Source organism: Leuciscus leuciscus, assembly GCF_965113295.1.
Source record: "Leuciscus leuciscus genome assembly, chromosome: 19".
NCBI classification, from domain to species: domain Eukaryota; kingdom Metazoa; phylum Chordata; class Actinopteri; order Cypriniformes; family Leuciscidae; genus Leuciscus; species Leuciscus leuciscus.
In genome coordinates, this window is record NC_138743.1 from 25,976,658 (window position 1) to 25,999,686 (window position 23,029).

The window sequence follows — 23,029 nt, forward strand, 5'->3', positions numbered from 1 at the left end:
GAGATGTAAAGTCACAATTATAAGAAAGTTGCAAATGCAAGACATACCTAGTTCTGTCATGAATCTCTAGATAGCACAGACTGATGGGTCCTTAATGCATTCTGCTGGCCATCACATCATCACTACATGGAACAAGCTGATAGGTCTCTGTTGCATTGGCAGCCAGTGAGCTTGCTTGATCTGCATTTAAATAGTCTTGTTCATTGTTTGCTATAAGCTGGTCCTACAGTGTGCTATTGGAGTTCCTCTGAAATCCTCTACCTCCCCCAGCTCCACCTGTCTAGATTGCTATGAGTAATATTATGTAACTATTTGCGCAGCAGCGGCAGGTATTGGCAGTAGCAAATCTCTATACTTGCTCTGCAGCAGCAGCAACAACAGCACCAGAAGCAGCATGTGTAGCAGATCGTGTCCACCAAGGCCAAATGCATTAACATTGTCATATTCATTAAAACACCAATCTATCCTGAGAGTTGAGAGTTATAGAAATAAGGTCAAATTGTGACATGCCTGTCATACTGCAAAGTATAACAATAATGATTAGAGCTGTCAATTTAACGCGTTACTTAGATCAATTAATTATGGTAAAAAAATTACATTTCATGCACTTGCCCCGCCCCAGATCTATGTAGGTCATCTAACATTTCATACAGTTGATTGATGATGAATATGATGCAGGGCAAAAATTCACTGCATGATGGAGCCTACAGAATGCAGTTAGAATGTCCCTAAAATTCAAGATATGGGGCAAAAATACTCCTATGAGTTTTTGTCTCATATTTAAATCATATGATATAGTTACGCTATATGCTATATCACACGAGTAACGAGTTCTGTTTTTCTGTTCTGAATAGCAAATGAGTGCAAATGCGACACTGATTTTATACAACTGTTCAACAAATAAGAGGTTAATATTGTGTTATTTTAGACACATTATTGTCTGTTTTGTACAGTTTTGCCAACGAAAATATAAAGACAAAGCAGAACTGTTCGTCTCAGAGCAACACACAGCGGCGTTTCATTTCTGAATCTGTGTTTTGAACGAATGGGGTGAACCAATGATTCAATTGAACATTTATTAAGAGAACCATTTACTTCACTCCTGAATGAATCAGCCGCTTGAACGAATCGAATCAAATTGAATTGAATTAATAAATGGAGACATTTAACGCCACCTACTGGCAGTTTTAGTTCCTTATTTAGAGTATAATTTCATTAAAAAAAGTATTTAATATGAAACAAAAAACAAAAAAACATTAAAGGTATTGTTCATCCAAAAATGGAAATTCAGTCATCATTTACTCAACCTTATAGTCCAAAAAAAAAAAAAAAAAAATCTGTGTGTGTATATATATAAACTTTTATATAAACTTTTTTACTGAATGAACCATTCTCTGGAATTTTGGATGCTATTGCTGTTGTAAAGCTGGCTGGGTTTTGTTTCAACGAGAGCCCTTAAAAGATGTAGTATTGCTCTCATGCTTTCAGCCAGCTATGGGGTCAAGTGCCATTGGCATGGTTCCTGAGGCATGACAGTATTGCTCAGGACAGTAGTACACAAATTAAACTAACAACACTGGAGTTATGCCAGGTGGGTCAACATTCAGGTTCAGGTATTACAATGGTATCAAAAGTTTTAGCATTTAAACCACAAATACCTCGATGCTACCACAGATCTGTACACTGTTTCAGAGCTTTCACCCAGTAACATGACACCTCGCAGAAATAGACCGCCTGCCTCTCTGCCTTCCCTCCTCATCGCTTCTCTTTCGGCTGTGTGCATACGCATGGCACTAGCTTTGATCGCATACGTTTTAATTAGAGAGTGCTAATTAGCCACCCAAGCCCCCTAGCTGAGGACCCTAGGGAGGTCTGTACAGCCCCACCTCACCTGACATACTGAGGAGGTCATGCGGCCACACGGCTTGTTAGTTTTAATGGGATTTCATCACAAGTTCAAAGACCAGCCTGGAATAACGCATTTTGTTTTATGTAAAACTCCCACTTGTAGAGAGGTCTAATCTTTATATCACTTACACATTATAGTAAAAAAAAACACAAAAACTCATAGATAATTGCTACTTTTTTTCACTATCACTGTCGTGTGCGATAACATTACAGCGACCGTACTGACTTAAAAAAAAAATCCTCCGGGCAAACATTGGTCTGTAGTGTTAAAAATAGAACAGAGCGTGTCACGTGCCCTTTAGTTATCCCCGTGCAGTCTTTCGGCACCCTGAAGTGCTGCGGCGCATGTCACTTCTCATCTCCCAGGAGGACTCTGGTAAATAATGAATCCAGCCCCCTTCTGCCTCTTCATATTATTTAAATGTCGCTTAGTACGAGCAGAACGAGATGGGAGTGATGGAGTAAACTAGAAAAAAAGTGAGAGTGGGCTATGAACGCTGTGTAGCCAAATACAAAATAAGTGCTATGGTGCAGAATGAGAATGCTACAAAAGAAACAGAGGTGTGATCAGTGATGGATGCTAAATATGTTTTGTTGGAAACAATAATCTTCACATAACTGCTATTAACAGTTGTGACATCTAATTTGCATTCTGAATTTGACAAACATCTATTTAGTCACTATTCAAAACAGTTCAAATTTGGGATGCACTGATATTAAAAGTTTGGCCAATACTGATAAGCCGTTAATGATTTTTTTATGTCATAACTGATAGTCCAATAATGGTCAATATTAAAATGCAATGCTATTTTGTCTAAATAAATAGAAAATACAAAAAGCATCATAACATTATCATATACAGTATGAAAAATTGTTATTCATTTTGAGATTTGCTAAAGAATACATTAAACAGTGCTTTATAAATTAGTGTTTTTAAAGATCAACTTTAAATGTGTAGATGAGAACAAAAGTAATCTAAAGGTAAAGAGGGAAAATGAGCACGGACAATTAAATATTCATTATCAACTGATACCAGTCAATTAAAACAATATAATATTGCCTTTAACCAGTATGATACTGATAATGCATCTCAAGTTTAAAACAGCCATATGTGTATCTGAGAAAACTTTTAAAACAACCCACATCCTCTAAAGGGTGAAGGGTAAAGCTGCTTAATAAAACTACACTATCCCTGTCCACCATTAAATACCATTACATATATAAATGTGAAAATGCAGTGCAAATTATGTGTATGATATATGGATGCGATGCAATGTGATGTGCCCATGAAATGAAAAACAAAAAGAGCTGAGAATTATGTGGAGTGCCAGAATATAAAGAATTTACTCTTTGGCCTCGGCTATGTATGTGGTTTAATTATTCCCTTTGTGCAGCTTATTGGATAATGACAATTATCACAACGCTCAAGCTATCTGCTGAATAAAAGCAGAGACCGAAAGAAAGAAAAAAACACGTGTCAACAGCCTGCATCTCTGCTGCAGAGGGAAACTGATTAGGAATTTATAATGATCTCTTAGCATCCATGGGGAATTTAAATGAAGAATCCAATATTTCATTTACACTCTCTGGAGCCAGTGTTATTATTCTAACATTTTTCACCTGTGTGAAGTGACTTTTTTTTCTCTTCCAACAAAGACGGATTGCATAATTGGAATAATTGCACAGGCATGCCGGGTCAATCTTGTTTTATTTAACACAGCTGTGAGTTCATTTCTGGACAGAAACTCAAACTAATGAGCTGTAGTATTAAAGTAGTGTTGCTGCATGTCTGAACACCAAAAACTGTCCAGCCTGCAATTCAAGAGAACTGTCACAGTAAGAGTATCAGGGACAAATCTACACAGCATTTCTTCTAGATTTCCAGAGATAACATCAGCCCCACACAGCAACAGCAGCTCAACCAATGGCATACGTTTGGGGGCGGGGCAATCTGTTTGGCCAACCAATGGCAGACAATTTTGTCTACAATTCAAACTTGTTCAACAGGGAACCTAAGAAAATATTTTTTAAGAATGTTATGGTGCTGTGTCAATACATTGAAAATTAATGGGGTCCTACTGACTGTTTTGGACCCCATTGACTTTCATTGAATGGACAAAAATAAAAATAAAAATATATATATATCTTCGAAATATATTCTTTTGTGTTTTACAGAAGAAAGTCAGTAATTTAGGTTTGGAACAATCTGAGGGTGAGTAAATGATAACAGCGTGTTTATTTTTGTGTGAAATGTCCCTTTAAGGTCTCCTCTCCACCAGTAAGCTGGTGTGTGGTGGGTGTTCTGGCGCAATATGGCTGCCGTAGCATCATCCAGGTGGATACTGCACATTGGTGGTGGTTGAGGAGCTTCCCCCCTTCCATGTAAAGCGCTTTGTGTACATAGAAAAGCGCTATATAAATGTAATGAATTATTAAGGTGAACAACAGTATCAATAAAAATGTCAAAAAGGCTAAATGGATAGTTCACCCAAAAATAAAAATTACCCCATGATTTACTCACCCTCAAGCCATCCTATGTATATATGATATGACTATCTTCTTTCAGACGAACACCCGGAGTTATATTAAAAAATATAATTGCTTTTCCAAGCTTTAATGGTAGTGAGTCGTGGCCCCGATTTTGAAGTCCAAAAAAGTGCATCTATCCATCATAAAAGTAATCCATACAACCCCAGGGGGTTAATAAAGTTAGAATTTTTTCATTTTTGGGTGAACTAACCCTTTAAGCTTACCGGTAGAAATTTCAGTTCAACACAAAGACCAACACTACGTGGAATGTACTTAGCGGTAGGCCGACTTGATGCAAACTGATAATGAGACAGAAGCAGAGTAGATCCACAAGCTCAGAAAAGAGGCTACATGGTTACAGAGGAAAAAAGACAACATGAATGATTTTTTCAACCAGCAGAATGTGCTTGCTTCATCTCACTTCACCTGATTTGAAAGTGCCCCTATTATGCTTTTTTAAAATGATTACCTTTCATGCGGTGTGTAATATAGCTGTTTGTGAATGTAAAAGGTTTAGAGATCCAATTGCACGACAAATAAAGTTATCATCACCTAAAAGAACAAATCGACTCTGAACTGCCAAAACGAGTCGTCAGCAATTCCAGTTTCACTTAATTCCAAATTTGCATAATGGCAGCCTATGTTCTTCATTGGCTGCCCGGGAACAATGTCTACATTGACCCTCAAACACTGGCTACGTTTACATGCAACCCAATATTCTGTTAGTAATCGGATTGATGGCTCAACCGGACTGAAAAGCCTTCATGTGAACACCTTAATCAATCTGATTGAGCTTGATCTGAATAAAATTTCGATTGGATTGAAAGGAATGGTTTATTCCTTTTCTAATCCGATCGAAAGAACATGTAAACACTTGATCGGATTGAAAACCGAAACTGTAAGGACTGCGTGTGTCTAATGAACGAGCTGTTTCTTCCTGTTGAATAAAGTGTCATATAAATGAGTGTCCCGTCATTCTAAAATTCTCCTTTCACTCAGCGTCTGTGAAGTGGAGCAGGACAACGTCCCACCAGTCCTTGTTTTGGATCCTCATCCACAGACGACTGGTTTTGGGCTCGGGGAGGGGCATTTTTACTGTGTGATAAATATAAGCAGCACGGCACAACGGTTCATATGCTCATCGTCTCAAAATTATGAGCAGAAATGGGATTAAGTCTGCAGTTTAAAACAAATAAAGAACCAATGTAGGAGAATGGTTATTATGCGCAAACAGCAGGAAACACTATTCATGCAGTTTGCTCATGTCAAAAAATCTATTTCCGATTTGAAGCTTGTGACATATAAACACGCACATCAACCCGATCACGTTTAGCGTTCATGTAAACACTACGTTTGGATTCATCAATCAGAATGAATTCAGTCCGATTGAAACAAAAGTTGTGCATGTACACGTAGCCACTGTAGTTGTAGCTGAGGCCTGGAAGAGTTTGGTTTGTGTTGTCGACATGTCAAGATCCACTTTGATCCACGCAATCCACTTTGCATGAACTTCCAAAGGATGAGGACTCGGGCTCTAATCGATACTGTAAAACTGACGTCATTGTAACTGTTCATATCACGGTGTATACAAACACAGAGGAAGCATCCAGAGTTGAAATTCAAATATGGTAATGAGTGTTTTATTTCTGACAAGGACTATAAGCATTAAACCAATCACAACAGACTGGGCCATCTGACCGAGCAGAGTAGGCTTGTGGAAAGGAGGGTTTAGGACTAGAGAAACCAAATCTTTGAACAAACTGTTTGCAGACTATTTGAGAAATGAGGTGATGTGCAATGTATGATAAACTTTGCGTTTTTGACCTTGGATGTATGTAAACCATTTGTAGGAGACATCCAAAACAAAATGAGGAACCTTTAAAATAGCATAATAGGGGCACATTAAATGAAACAGACAGAGTTTAAAACTTACTAAAACTATTTAGTCCAAGATTACAAAGATTAAGGAACAAAGTGAGCTTAAGTGATGTTAATAAGCCACTCTCTGTAGGGAGGATTTTTATATTAGTTTTGGTTGCTTTCCTTTAGAAGTATTGTGACACAAAGGGTAGCTCGATTACTATTAAACAATGTTTTGTATAGGCTACCTGACACATGCAATACTTTTAAATAAAGCATTTAGCTGAACTATTTAGGAATTGCTCTCAAGAGATGTCCAATTTAAATGGTACAGTTTCTCATTTATATAAAATGTGAGCACTGGGAATTACTGTAAGAAACTCATAACAGCATTTTTTCAAACAGAGTGCAGTTCCCTATCAGTCGGGCACTCTCACTGTACGTCGTGACCAATGAATAGGAATCTCGCTAGAGAGGCCAATCTAATTCGAGTGAAACTAAACGAGACAATGCACATTGCCGTGCAATCATTTGCATCAGCTGTTCAGCCACGCAGCATGGGTATATAATAAGCAGAAGGTGTGATTGCACTTCAGTTTTTTGCTTCGGAGCCGAGCATTTCGATGCTGTTCTCTTCATTGAGTGTTTCTATTATACGAGCGAGCTCTCCAGGAGGATCTCTCATGTCTGGTGCGGGTGATACAGCGTGGCAGCAGGGTCGACTTTTCTCTCTCTCTTTCTGTCTTTTTGTGTTTCTGTTGTTTGTCACTGAGCAAAACAAAAAGGCTGTTCTTACAGCTGGTACGGTGCACCAAGAGCTCTGAAAAGCCGTTCTTATGACTGGTAAGATCGCCGTGAGAGAGAGACAGTGCACGACAGGCTGCACACTTCCCTGTCTGTGTCCACTGCGACCATTCCCCTGCGTGCTTCAGCACCAAGGAGAGAAGTCCCCTGAAAGATTACACGGGTGGAGCGCGTCTTTTTAAAGATGTCACTCTATCTGTGTGTTTCTGGATGCGGTCATTACCTGGGATCGTGGGATGGTCAAGAACGCGGCATCGTGTGTCTGGGCATTGAACACATTGAGGCAGTGTTCATGGATGAGTCATGTATCCATTGTGGGAAAATGACCATCTCGGGGCTACGGTTGAGACTCTCGTTCCTGCAAAGGGGCGGAGTCCCTCCGTCTCTGCCGCGATCTAACCCTCTAACTCCTCCCTCCCCTAGGAACCTTCATCCCTCCCACGCTCCGCAGCCAGTAGAGCCGCCGACGGAATGTGCTGGACCATCCACGAGGTGTGTACCAGTCGTTTCCTTTGGCGCTCCCCACGATGAACAGATGTCGATCGCTACATCGGAGGGTGGGTCCGACTTCTCTGAGGATGACAATTCGGCGCCACTGCCACCTTCAGGTGTGACAGCGGTGCCCGAGTCGGACCCGAAGATGATGGCCATGCTTTCCCGGGCCGCCAACAGGATTGGGCTTGTATGGAATCCTCCACCATGTCCCGAGCCCTCAAGGCTGGATGATTGGTTTCCCGGGGTGACACGCGCTGGTTCTCAGCAACCTACCCCGGTGCCTTTCTTCCCGGAGGTGCATGAGGTGCATGATTCTTCTTGGACGGCACTTTTCACTGCCAGAAACCGTCCTAATGGCTCCTCCTCCCTCACCACCCTTGATGGTGGGGCGGCTAAGGGTTACACGTGCATCCCACCAGTGGAGCAGGCCATTGCTATGCAACTGTGCCCTAACTTCACTTGCCGCGAAGAGCTGTGTCTCCCTTCCCGGACCTGTAAGTACTCGTCGGACTTAACCGGCAAGGCTTACAAGGCCTGTGGGGAAGCCGCCTCTGCCATACATGCCATGGCGTTGTAGCAGGCCCATCAGGCCAAGGCACTGAAGGACCTGCACAAGGGTGGTCATAATCCCCAAGTTCTCCAAGAACTTCGTGCTGCGACGGACCTCGCGCTTCGTGTGACGAAGGTGACCGCATGGTTGGTGGGTCGTGCAATGTCCACTATGGTGGTCCAGGAACGCCATCTCTGGCTGTGTCTGGCCGACATGAGGGAGACCGACAAAGTCAGGTTCCTTAACTCCCCCGTGTCCCAGACCGGCCTCTTCAGCGAAGCACTTGAGAACTTCGCCCAGCAGTTCTCAGCTGTACAGAAGCAGACAGAGGCGATTTAAGCATATCCTGCCTCCACCCAACTGCCCGCAGCTCCTCAGTCTACTCGTCGCCGAGGGTGTCGTCCTGTGATTACCCTCACTCCCGCGCCGCAGCAGCAGCCTCCACCTAAGCGGCGCAGAGGAGCCAGTCGCAGGCAGGCCACCCCGTACTAATACTAATATTAGTATTTACTACATAAAGTATACTTACAAATACACTTGAACTTTACTTAAGTACTTAATAAAATGAACTTGAGGTATACTTAATTTAGGGGAGAGTCTTCAATACTCTTCAAAAAAGAGTATTAAATTAGATAGATGCCATAGAAGAGAAGCAATTTTGTGGGTCTTTGTTTTGCATGGCTTTAAACATGACAGAGGTTTAAGATGTGTACTCATTAAAGACAGGCCTCTAGTTCATTAATTCTCAGGCAAAAATGAATGTAGGCCTATTCAGGCAATATACTGTCTGATAAGTTGAACTCTCAAATATAAAAATGTCTTTAATAAATACATTTAAACAACAAAAGGGGCCCCTTTTCCAAAGAAAATATTCCCATGACTTTGATAAATACATGAAGGGAATGAGATGACACTTTCATCACTCATGACAAGAGCCACATGTAACATAACATGCCCTGATAGTGACTAAGTGACAGACAGCGGGAACAGTGACAGGTAAACCACCCTGCCTTATCCTTGGGGATGAGGTGGATTATGAGAAAAGGCCTCAAAGTACAAAAATCCATTTCTTTCTTCTCATTCAGGCTGTGTTTTTTTTTTATGAATACCTCTTCCTTCTCACAGAATATATTGATATGCATTAAGATAAACACTATAAATAGATCTTCCTTCTACAGTTGTTTTGCTACCGATTAGATTTACAATGATAAATTGATGATAAAGCTGTTGTCATGTTGACATCATATTTTTGAAAACTAACACAAACGTAAACCTTTTTGGGCTATAATGGAAACTGAAGGAAGGGTGTTATTGATTAAAAATTTTTAAAAAATAAATAAATGAAACATTAATATTAATTCAAAGAATCACTTCAAAAGCCATGCCCAGAATTTGCAAAAATACATTAAATTAATGAATTAATTAAATGGATTAAATAATCAAATAAATACATACATTTTGGTTCAGTAAGTTTGGTTTGGTTAGTTTTTATTGCACCTTGTGCAGTTCATAACATGTGAAGGTTAACAATGACAAAGTACAGAGGTTTTTTTAGTTATAAAATACTGTGCAAACTTTTATATGAGCTTTTTTTTTTATTAAGCCTGTGTTCTCTTGGGTATTCTGATCCAAGAGAAGAAATATGATAAACTGTATACAGTGTGTGTGCCTGTGTGCACATGTACTGTAAGAGTAATTTATATTTCATATGTAGCTAAATTATCCTTTACTGGTTAGGTGTTTATCATTCTATATTGAGCAAGAAGCACAACCAGCAATGGAAAATTAATCAAAAAAAGTCAAATGCACAGCATGACTGCTTACACTTCTTTTTCTGGAGAAGAATTAAAACATTCCCCCTTGTTCTGGTTTGCATTGTGACACGGTTTGAAAAGGTCACGAGTCATATTATACCCAGGTGCAGAGACCTTTTTTTTTTGTATATTAAATGATAATCAACTCACAGGGTTTATTTCTGTGCATGGTTTGAAATTATTCAGATTACTCACATTAGCCCTGCTGATGTGTAGTAACAGCAGCTGTTGAAAGCCTTCCAGTCTCTGTGGTCTTTCATACAGCTGTTCTAGCTTTAGTTTGGTTAGAAACTTTTGGTTGAAAATCCACCCATTAGCAGCTGAAGATAAATCAAGTATCTGTGAACTGGAATGCAAGTCTAGGCAAGTGGTTTAAAGCTGAACCTAATCTGATCACAGTCACTGCTCTGCTATACCATGACCCAAATGCAACTATATGGTTACTGGTTTTCATTTAGTTAAAACTTCTAAACAGTCCCACTGAAATGTGATTATGGCAAAAACAGAAAAGGGCAATTTACAGTGACTTAAACTAAACAAGATGAAAAAAACATTCCTCAATACTCCACTGGTCTTGTGTTTCAACCGAAATTACCCGGAACAATTTGTCCCATGAACTTTTTCCCCCCAGACCTGTTGCTGTCTGCATTTCCATCGAGGTCTAAAGTACTGTGAAGATTAGGCCAATAAGTCTGGTGTGCTAATTTGTAATAAAACTTGTCTGCGACTTCCCAGTTCCAGCAGGATTTTGTCCTCCGCATAAAGGCTTAATAAAGCCTGAACCTTGTTGTCGGTCCATTGGCCATATTTTTTCAATTCCATTGTTGATTCTGAATAGCAAGCAACTCTTACTGCATGCACCGCAAAAGACTTTTAAAATGGTGGTTGAAATAAAATGCTGCATGGAGTCAACCAATCAAAATGCTGCATGAACTCAACCAATCAGCATGTTCAGCACCCAAGTCCCACCCTCAAAATTTCCTGAACTTTGAAAAAGTACTACCTCGCGAGCAGGGAAACACATTGAGTACCACCCCAAAGTCCCTATAGTTCCTGGGGAAAGTTCCTGCGGTGGAAACACGGCTTATGAAAAAAAGATGATATACAGTAAAAGTCTAATAACCAAAAGATGCATTTGGGATTGTTTGAGCTTATTTCTGTTTGCACTTACAGTATGGAGATCTGTCTAGCTGCAGAAGTATCCCCCAGTTCAATCAAACACAAATGAAGTCTTTAGGCCCACTCAAAATGACAGGAATGCGTGTTAGAGCAGAACTGGAACTAAATTTTGAAAGATGACTGAGCACTTCGGCTTTATGCAAAAAGTCTATGATTGCATATCAGCTGAAAATAAGCCATAGATTGTAAATAAAAAAAGGGGCAAACAAACTAAAAAACGAGACCAGCAAGGGTACTTGTTTTTATTATTATTAGTGCTATAGTAGTTATGTTTAGGTGTGAAACAACCTAGTGACAATCACTGTAGGACATTTGAAATGTTAAGAAAATATGCCCATGAGTTTTGAAAGATTCAGATGATTTTCTGCAGTGCAAAGGGGTGTAACGGCAAAAGGCACAGGGAATTGAAACAAAAAAGCACTGAGTCTTCCAACACAGCAAAATCCAACATTGTAGATTAATGGGATCTGGCAAGCATTTATCCTTCCTTTGCAGCCCCCCTCCTATTCAACACTCCTCCGCTTTGCTACTTTAAGTCTAGCGGGATGTTGAAGATATGCCAGAGATGGGGTCCACTCCACCCCCCCCATCCCAATGCTGAGGCATCACCAGCCCAGGAACACCCCGCTCAGCATTTTCCAATCATTGCCAGCCAATCAGCAGATTATTGCCCACTATAAAGAGTCAGGACTATGATAGTCCCTCTCAGACAATCACGTCCATTTCTCTGCATTCAGACATTCAAGTGCCTCTTTTCACTCACCTATAATGCTTCCTGGCAAAAATACAATGGCTACAGAGAACTGGTGCCATTTTGCAAGCCATAAAATTAGAGTCTCTGTTTGGGGATCAATACCTACCTTGGCCTTTGCTCTCTGAGCCAAAAGGCTGCATTTAATTAATTCATGTCTCAGCCTACAGACCTACCAGCCAACTTCAACAGAAACTGCGAAGTCTAAAGGATTATTTCCGGATCAGCAGATTTAATGACAATCTAGTGGAATAAATCTCAAGATACTAACAAAGAAGAAAATCAGCAAAGAGTTGACTAAAATTAGATTATTCATTCAAATCTTGAGTTCAATAATACCTCTTGACAACATAGAAATAAAACACATATACATTTTTTTGGTGCAAAATTCACTTGGTTTAATTTAAGAAAGGATGGTGGAAGGACTCTTCCACTGCTATAGGATTCATGTTCATGTTGTGCAATCTGTACATGCATGTTGTTCAGGATTATTGAATTTATTTAATGTCTCCACAAAGTTCACAGAACTTAAAATAGACTTTATAGTTCAGGACAAATAGAGGTTGGGTACTTTTTAAGTAATTTTGGTACAGTGAGAAATTGCCTTTGAAGTTTAAATCTAACCCTTAAGTAATTCTATAAGAGAAGCCTTATGGCCCATTAGAGTTACATTTTTTTATCAATAATGTCCACAGTGGCTATAAAACATTGTGATCTACTTGTTTTGGGTCCTGCCCAGTTTCTAGGAAGCATCTGTACAGATAGATCATACTGCTGATGCTGTGCTCTCTGGCAGAAAGACAGAGCAGCTTTAATTGTTTCTATTCATTATTTACCAAAGAAAAATGGAAAAAATGTGTCTTGCCTCTTTGGGAGACAACTGACCACTTTTCTTCCACAACATCTCTCAAAATGATCTAATACCTGAATGTTCTCTGTATGCACACAGACACACAACCATACTACAATCAGACTGCAGCTTAATAGCAGATTTCCTCATATTTGCCTATTCTACTAGCCTGGAAATCCAGACCTAAATCTGAAAGATTAATGGTCTGGTATCGACTAATAAAAATCGACCAGCTTGAGGGGTGGCACCAAGCATGCATTTGAAAATCTCACTGCACGCAATTGGATAACACTACGACCAATCACAATAAGCCCCATACGCTAAGCCACCAGCGGAGCTAACTGGTAGATTAGACTCTTGCCGTATCCGGTTGGCAAAACAGCAAAAACGCCCTTCTTGCAAAGGAACGATTCGAGCGCAGTCTTCTGTTCCTCTTTTAGATAAAAAGCCAAGTCTAACTCGTTCATTGTAGTGGCCAAAGCCATTTCAAACAACTGGTGTTCATCCATAGCCATCTTGCAATGTTTACTAATGACTTCGACGTCACAGCGCTGTCGTCATCTGTTTAGCTCACCTCTGGCCCGCCTATATCAGATAACCCGATGTGATTGGTGCAGCTCGGATACAAGGGCATAAGCATCATTACTCAACGCCAGAGTAAACTCGCTGAGCAAATTCAACTTGTGCTCTCGCGAGAACTCTGGATTTCGAGGGTACTATTCTACACTTATTGACTTGATTTATTTATTTATTTGAAAAATATCTTACTGACCATAACCTTTTGAACGGTAGTATACAGTTTACACACACACACACATTGTGTTTTCATGTTTTTTGGGGACTTTCCATAGACATAATGATTTTTATACTGTAGCCTACAAACTGTATATTCTATCCCCTTTCACTAACCCTGCCCCTAAACCTCCCATCACAGAACATTTTCTGCATTTTTACATTTTTAAAAAACATCACTCAGGATGATTTATAAGCTGTTATCCTCATGACAACGATTTTGGATATTGCCATCTTTGTGGGGACATTTTGTCCCCATAAAGTAGGGTTTACCAGTACCACATACATACACACACACACACAAAATTGTTGATGCTTCCAAGTCGATCACATGACCTAAATACAAATTAAACAAAACATCATACATGTCAGCTAGCTAGATAACATTGACAAATCAGCAGAATTTGCAGCAACAATGTAGAGTATATCACAGAAAACCAAATGTTTACATGGCATAAAAAATGTGAGATCAATGAATGTACAATTCAAACGTCACAGTTTTTGAAAAGGTTTCACTGGGGGACAGATACAAATAGTCACACCGGTCACTGCACCAAACAAATGAACTGTTCTTTGTGTGGACACACTGTTTGCTGATGATTTTTGTGTGATTCTTTCTCTTGTTGCTGAGAGAGCATCTCTCTGCCTGTCCTGTTGGTAATGGAGGGGATGATAAAGTTGCTTCGCCCACCTTATTGGCAGGTGTTTGCAGCTTTCCGAAGGCCTTGTAAATCTTGTTAGGAGGAAAGCGTGGCAGGTGTGGAGGATTCGGTTTCCTCTTAACGTTTGCTACTGAGATGAATCAGCTTGGGCAAAAAAGACTCCGATCTGACACTAATCAGCAGCCAAAGACAAACAGTTGTGAGCCCAGCGGGTGATGGTGAAGTATTTGTTTGAGATTGGTTTGGATTGTCTGCTGATCTAGCAAAGGGATTGTCTAGTGAACATGCGGCCTCGGAACGGGATAGACACTCTCAGGCATTTACTTTTGAACTGTATGTTAATACAAAGCTGTCTGTCAAGATCAAACAAAGGTCATCAGTTCACAAAAGCTTAATGTGATCTACTCTAGCCAACATGAACCAAGAGTTACTTTAACAAAAACAAAAAAATAGTTCACAGGAACAGTCTTTACAGGCCAATAGCACTATACATCTAATCCATGAGTGGATGTAGAGCCGTGGAAATATTCACTCACTAACACACTATTTTTTGAGTGACCTTTCCTTTCAGAGACATTTACAGGGCTTTCACTGAGCTTTTTTCCTTCCAATCAGAACTTCTGTGAGTCATTCAGACATTGACCAGTGGAGATAATGAGGGAGTCTGAAGGATAGATGTGAAAGCGTTTAAAGAAAGTATGAGAACTTCGGCTGTGAATCTTTAATTTTTATAATTATGCTGCCTCAAGACACTTTTACAAAAAGTCCCAGAGTCCATTATGATGAGCTCAGTGAACAAATGTCCAAAATGGTGGACTAGGTATGAGAAATAAACATATACAACTGTTCAAAAGTTGGGGGTTAGTATCATTAAAAAAAAATATATATGTCCCTTGTTTTAATGTTTTGATGTCCCTTTTGAACATTCTGTTGACTATAAGTAACTTTGCAACTACATGTCAACTAGCAGTCATTAGAGAATTAGTAGACTGTCTGCTTAATATCTGCTAACACTTTATTGTGATGCTCCTCCAACAGACATTCTACTGGCAAAAAGTAATTATTCAACTACATGTCAACTTATTCTAACCCTACCAGTCTACTAATACTCTACAAACACTCTAATGAGAGTTAGTAGACATGTAGGTGCAACTTTACTTAATAAACTTACCTATAGTCAACTGAATGTGTTAAAGGGACCATCAAAATAAAGTGAAACCAATACCTTTAATCAGAAGCTTTAAATTGACCAAAAACTTTTATAATGCTACAAAAGACAGTGGACAATGGTGTAATGGTTGTTGAAAATTCAGCTTTGCCATCTCAGGAATATATATTGAAAGAGAATGTTTTTTAAATGAGAATATTTTGTATCCAATACATGCAGTCTTGGTGAGCAGAAGAGACTTCTTTAAAAAAAAAAAAACTGTTTTTTAAATGTACCAACCCCGAACTTTGAAATGGTAGTACATAAATAATTATATTTCATTCAGTATTTAAAATATAATTAAAATAGTCCAGTGCAATGACAAATTGATTCTATTTACACCCACACACACTCTCTATTTTAAACAATCTAAGTTACTTTAACAAAGTTTCCACCCCTTTCGCCTTCACGCACACCATTAAAGACAGCAAGCGATGACTGGTCGGGAAGCAATGTGTAGTCTGATATGTTTCTTGTCCATAACACAACAAGAATTGAGGAGTCGAAATTGCCTAATCTGACACAGTGACTTTCATAACAGACTAAAATATTATGTAGTCTGAACCCGGCATTAGTCTTCTTATTTTAGCAATTCAAATCGATGTTTGACTAACACCAACACAACGTGAACAATATTGGTCATGTTGTGTGTAGGTTGTAGATACAGTATAATGACATTCATTTCATAATATTAGTAGGAGGCCACACCTCTTGTTAATATGCATGATAAATGTGTGTGGTGTGTGTGAGTCAGTGTGTGTGCGTGTATTCCCGATGATTTGACTCATGCTTTATTCAGAGTGTGCGCTGCAGGGGGCCGTTCCTCCTCAGTAAAGCCGGCCCATCAGCAGCTTTACCCAGTCGAATGAGCACAGCGGGGCAATGGGACGGCCTCTGTCACTCCACTGACAAAGAAACCAACGCTCTGCCCTTAAAACACTTCACACTATTTTCACCTCATCCTGGTCAGTATAATTGATGGTTATCTGCTTGCTGTAACCTCTGTGGTAAGCCTAAGTTAGCATATTCGAATAATAATCAACAGTAAAACCCATCAGAAAAATCACAGTATGTAAGACACTATGACAAAATTAATATTGCAACAAGAATTTTTCAAATAGACCATGTCGTCTAATAATGAAAGATGTACGCCGAGCTCCAACTGCATGCAATCAACTACATGCAAAATTCATGAACTCAAAGTAACTCAGAGACCTTGAAGAACCATAAACCTTTAAATCAATTCATTAGTGCCCTTAGCAAAGTATCCTCTCATTAGACAGGTCCTATTTTGCTGTGGCCAGAGGAAATAAATTAATATCGTGGCTCAGTGATTCCTGTCTGTGTCCAAGAAGTCCAGCAGGTCTATGAAAAAATTTACCAATTTAACTTGTTTACTTGGGAGAATGCAAGATCTCCTCCCTCATTATTTAAAGATGACATTAACACACCTAATTTCAGTGCATCGTTTCCTCAATGATAGAGATTAGATATAGCAACAGAGGAAATCTTTGCATCTAAATATAGTTTTACACAATGCTCACTAATTATGTAACTCAATGGCAGTAAAATGCACAGCTGAGGTCTCCTAATTGTGTTGTGAGTGCACAGGGTCTTTCTTTCGTCAAGAGATCCAAAGTTCTCCATGGGCGGTCTGTCAGAATGAATCATTTATGTATTTAAGGAATGTGAGGTCAGGTCTGAAAGCCACAACAGAGCTCTGAACTCATGCCAACACAGCACACAGCAGGACTGCACACCACACATTCAGGTCAAAGTGCACAAGGATGTGCTTGAGTCTCTGAGACAAATAATCTGATTGATACGACATGGAAAAAATAAATCGATAATAAATATATATATATATCAAGAGAGGAAACCCAAGGTCTAACTAGGACCAAGGAACAGGACCGGAGCACACAAAGTTTTAAATAATTTATTATTGGTACAAAACGACTAACGTTTCGACGCCCATGCGTCTTCTTCAGAGTCAAATAATCAATGGCAACGATGTACAGATTTTAAAGAATCAAAAATTCTAATCATTGGCCACAGGCCTAGATGGGTGTGGTACATCAATTAATCAATCATATACAAGCACTCATATATTTTTTTTATCATTTATTTTGTTTATTCAAATTATTTTATTTAGTTTTATTTTATTATATATGTATGTGTGTATATATATATATATATATATATATATATATATGTGTATGTATGTGTGTGTATGTATGTATGTATATGAATATGTATGTGTGTATGTATGTATGTGTATGTATATGTGTGTGTATGAATATATATATATATATATATATATATATATGTGTGTGTGTGTGTGTATGTATATATGTATGTATATATATATATATATATATAATTTTTTTTCTTTTTTTTTCTTTTTTTTTCACCTGAGTGCTTGTATATGATTGATTAATTGATGTACCACACCCATCTAGGCCTGTGGCCAATGATTAGAATTTTTGATTCTTTAAAATCTGTACATCGTTGCCATTGATTATTTGACTCTGAAGAAGACGCATGGGCGTCGAAACGTTAGTCGTTTTGTACCAATAATAAATTATTTAAAACTTTGTGTGCTCCGGTCCTGTTCCTTGGTCCTAGTTAGACCTTGGGTTTCCTCTCTTCATTTTTGCGTCCTGTTCCGTGAACACCAACCAGGCTGAAGCGCGATAGATAGATAAGATAGATCAGATAGATCAGATAGATAGATCAGATAGATAGATAGATAGATAGATAGATAGATAGATAGATAGATAGATAGATAGATAGATAGATAGATAGATAGATAGATAGATAGATAGATAGATAGATAGATAGATAAGAAAAGCAAAACGAAAGTTTTAAGAGCAGCAGCATTTTCATGAAGCATGTCATCATAATTTTGCCTAAAATTAATGAAAAAAGGAAAAAAGACAATCATTTTAAATGGATTTTAAAAGTGAATTTAGGCCTCACAGCATTATAATGCACGGTATGAAAAATGCATATCAATTTTGAAATTTGCACAAGATCACATTTGCTGTTATAACTATTAAGTGTTTTCAAATGTTAACTGTGAGCGTTAGACGACAGCAAAGGTAATCTAAATGTAAAAATAGAGGAAATAAGAATGAACAATCAAATATCCAATGTTGATCAATAGCTACTGATAAACAACAACAACAAAAAAAGATTAAAATAAATAAATATAATAATGCTGATAACCAATATGCTATCCATATGCCGCAAATCCCTGGCAATTTTTTATCCAAATATGTTATTCGCAATGATTCATGGTTTAATTTTTCTGGTTTTCATATACTGTACTTTTTGCTTTAAATCAGTTTATCATCATGTAATTCATTGCATAGCTGGTTAATTTTGTTCAGGTTTTTAATGCCCTTATTTTTAAATGCCAATGCAGAAAATGAATGGGGAAAAAAGTCTTCTTGAACCAAGACTGGAGAAAAAGTGAGCGATCATGCTAGCATTCTATTCTCCAAGGCTTTTCAAATATCAGAATGGATTCAGCAAAGTCTATTCCCATTAGAACGTGATATTTGGTCACGACAAGAGTGAGTATGTGGCGCTTACCCGCTTGCGGAGGTTGCAGGTGAGGAAGAGATTTCGGGAGAAGGAGTTGGCGAAGGCTGTGTAGAACTCCAGCACTTTGAGTAACGCGTCCCTCCTGATGACATGCAGGTCACAGTACGTCAGAGCCCTCACATTAGCACAGGCATGTGCCAGTGAGGATTCCTTCCAGAACACGTCACCAAACACATCACCCTTACCTGGGACAGAAGAGAGGAATTATAGTTTTAAATGACACCATTAATAAAGTTGCAGGAAAAAAGCTTTCTGCAATTGGCCATAAAATGATCCCAGTGAATTTAGCAGACATTAGTCTTCAGCATGTTGTTCAGCTACATTTCTTATTATTGTCGAAGTTAAAAACAGTTGAGCTTCTTAATATGTTTTACTGCAACTGTAATTGCTGATAGTTCTAGCTATGGGCTTGTATTTGAGCTTTTCTTTTTTGTAGCTACTCTGAATCAAACAGACCGACTTGATCTTACTACAGTAGGACCTAAGTATCTTCTAAGTTCTCACACCACACTCATGAGAGAATCTGTACAAAGTACCCAGTGTTCTGGGCTTTTGATGAGGGGCATCATTAGGAGCCCAGCAGGTTTAGTCTGGTGGGTTCAAGTAAACGCCTTGGGGCTAATTAACTCACAGCATTCGCATCTTATTTCATTTCATAATCATTAAAACAAAAGAGCATCTGATCTGATTCCCCATTAGAGAGAAGAGGCATTAACTTCCCCTCTACGGTGTCTCATAAGGTCTAATGTCATGTCATCTGCTATTACACCGCGTCAGTGAAGGGCACGTCACATTCTTGCGGCAGCGGTACATCAGCAAGACTCGAGAGATAAAGAGATCAAGAAATAGTCCAGTCAAAGAGAGAGAGAAATCTCTTACAGTAAATGTTACTGTTTGCGCACGTGTTCTTCACAACAAAATAGCCGTCTGTTTTTATTGTTCATAGTGGAATTGGTTCCAGGCTCAGAGTTAAATACAGCGTTAGTAACTGTCCCTTTGTTGCAGAGACATTTCAGGGGGAAAAATAAAGCTACAACAGAACTAGAAGATGCACAAGGCCAGGATTGTTGTTGCTTTCTCAAATTCAAATAAGACGTTTACGAGCCTGGGCTTCCTCATCTTTTACAAGAGCAGTCTGTATTTGAGCTTAAAAATATGCCTGTTTCTCTGGTCATCGTTATAGCACTGGCTGAACTGAGACTGTGTGAACTATCAGTGAACATCCCTGTGAAACAAAAGACTCAACAATCAATTGACGGAGAATCGGTCCCCACAGTTCCATTACAGCAGGATAAGACGACGCCGTGGACAGAGTAGCAAATGCCACATATAGCACATGGAGTGAACTGTGGGCTTTTATGTTTCTTCAGAGAATGGATGTTAGAGAGTTCACTGTGCAAGACCCTGTGTGAAAACCATATTTTAGGATCCACTGCGTTAGTATTGTGTCCTTTATAAGTTTGTTATTTTTCTGCACTTATCTGAAGCTTGATTTGATTTGGTTTTTGGAGCCTTGGTATGTGCCCTAGGGAAAACCTGCAGAGCTCTGAAGTATTACAGTACTACAAACCGCCTATTTGTGCAGCATCGGCCTTTCTTGAGTTTAATGAGAATGCTCGGAGATGTTGTGCAGGAATTATTTCAAAGCATATATTGAAATAAAACAGGATTCTGTTTTTATTCAAGAATATCCAACCTGCTTAAAAACAGAATATACTGGATACTGTCAGCCTGTTTTACGCCAAAGAATATTTCTTAGAGTGTCTTAATTTTTGTACAGGGACTTATCTTGAAGTCTTGGCCATTGCTATTAAACAAAATTGTCAATAGCTATTAAATGCTATTGAACATTTCCACCGTTAGTGGCCAAAAAACACAGCTGATCTTCTGTGACTACAGAGGGGTATGTTGTCACTTACTAATAAAAATGAAAAGTATCATAAACTATATATACTTATATTATTTATGATATTATGATATCAAAGTATACTATAATAGTATATAGTAGATAATACAAAAATAACAGTGCTTATTGCAGCCTTGTTATCAAAATGTGAAGTAAAAAAAAAATCTAAAAGGTAGTATAAAAAAAGTATCAGACATATTAACATGAAGAAAACTTAGGCAATGGAATAATAACTAACACAAACGAAACAGTGTGCCATGCACAAACAATACTCGACAATTGCTGCATTCCTTGCCATGTCGTAATTACCGTAGTCTCAAGATGACAACACATGACGTCATGTTCAGTGCTATTCACGTCCTCAGACTGGGAATTATAAGGTTCTATGAGACCACTATCAATGTCCAAGTGGATGCTGCACATTGGTGGTGGTTGAGGAGATTCCCCCCTTCTATGTAAAGCGCTTTGAGTGCCGAGAAAAGCGCTATATAAATGTAATGAATTAATTATTATTATTATAATGTCTAAATTAATCTGCAGCAGTCAGGTGGTACAGCAGTCACATGGTACAAGTAGGAGCTTCCAGACAATTCCCATCTTACAAGCTGTAATAACGAGCTCTACGAGGACGTGAACGCTTTTTACAAGTTGAAATCACGTGATTGCGATAACTGTGACATGGCATAAACGCTCCTAATGACCGTGAGATACAGAGAAACTTAAATTCGCAATGTGACGATCTTCATTACAAACAGGTGTGCTTGTTAAAAGAGTATTCATGACAACTGATAATGGCGGGAAAATTAGAACAAAGGAAACTAAAAGTCCTTGAAAATGAAATGAATACTAACTAAACGCGACAACTACATTTTACCGACCAACGTACTTTCTTCAAAATAAAAAGTTCCAAAAGGGTGTTTTCGTGGTGATGCTATAGAAGAACCTTTGTTTTTCTTGAATACAAAGGAAGATTTGATCTTTTATCATATTTTTTTATATCTACCAACATTTTTGGGGACAGGGAAACATTTACAGTACTTCCTGGAGAAGGATTTTTCTCCATTTCTGGTAAGATAGCATAGCAATCATGATGATTAGTGTGTTCAATAATTATTGGGTGCAATGGATCGCAGTTGATCCGTGATGTGTACTGACTAGACCCCACGGTTCGGCACGCATGTGATTCGTAGATTAACTGCTAAGTTTAATCATCATAGAGAAAAAATTTATCATTTGGACATGTTTAGTCTTGCCGAGAGAGAGAGAGAGAGAGAGAGAGAGAGAGAGAGAGAGAGAGAGAGAGAGAGAGAGAGGTGCGTTTCAGACAGCTCTCGAACACCAAATTGATTCTTCTTTTGCATTTACTTGCGCTTGAACGGACACATACACAAAAAAAATATGTCAAAATACCCATATCAGTAATTATTCTCTCAGTTATGTTATAAGTGAACAGTTGAGAAAGAAACCAGATGTGTGTCAGTATATTCGGTCCATGCATTCAGTCTTGAGAGCAGCCTTATATTCCTGCAGTTGTCTGTGTCATTAATGTTAATAAATTAAAATAAAATAAAACATCATCATCATCATCTACCATGTTTGAGAGAAAAGAAGATAGTGAAGAGAGCAGTCAGGAAGAAAGTGATGATGACAGCTTGTAGGATAAGTCTGCCGCATAAAGTGTACCAAGCAGCATCTCCAGGTGCTCCCTTGAGAACCAGACCAAAAAAAGTTATGTGTAAGCCCTTGTGACAACTACCCAAAGTAACAACTAACCCCTGATGTCTCCCTTGAATTTTTTTAATTTATTTCCAGAGTGGATAGAATAATTTAGCTTACCTAAAATGGCAATAACCTCATCATCCTGAATAACTTCCAGCGATCCAGACACCACGAAGCAAAGAGTGTCCACACTCTCCCCTGCGTGGAAGATGAGATCTCCTGGAGCGCAGTGTGTGGTCTGGAACTCTACCGCCAAAGAGCGCAGACAGCCGTCACTGGCCAGCCGGAAGGCAGGGTGCTCGTTGAAAACCTGGCGGTTCAGGTGCACACAGATGTCTGCACGCATGTCCTTAGGGCAGATGGACAGAACCTAACGAGTAAAGCAAGGAAACCT

The 23,029-nt window shown here is 38.9% G+C and overlaps 1 protein-coding gene across 1 annotated transcript in view; it reads right to left on the reverse strand.

The window, feature by feature from the left end:
* kcnh5a (potassium voltage-gated channel, subfamily H (eag-related), member 5a) overlaps nucleotides 1–23,029 on the reverse strand; it is a 97,917-nt gene that overhangs the window by 3,451 nt on the left and 71,437 nt on the right. Inside the window, exons 10-11 of the mRNA XM_082146781.1 lie at nucleotides 22,753–23,005; nucleotides 18,999–19,195 (exon numbers count right to left, since the gene is read on the reverse strand). Coding sequence (XP_082002907.1) covers nucleotides 18,999–19,195; nucleotides 22,753–23,005 — 450 coding nt within the window. The remainder of the gene's footprint in view (nucleotides 1–18,998; nucleotides 19,196–22,752; nucleotides 23,006–23,029) is intronic.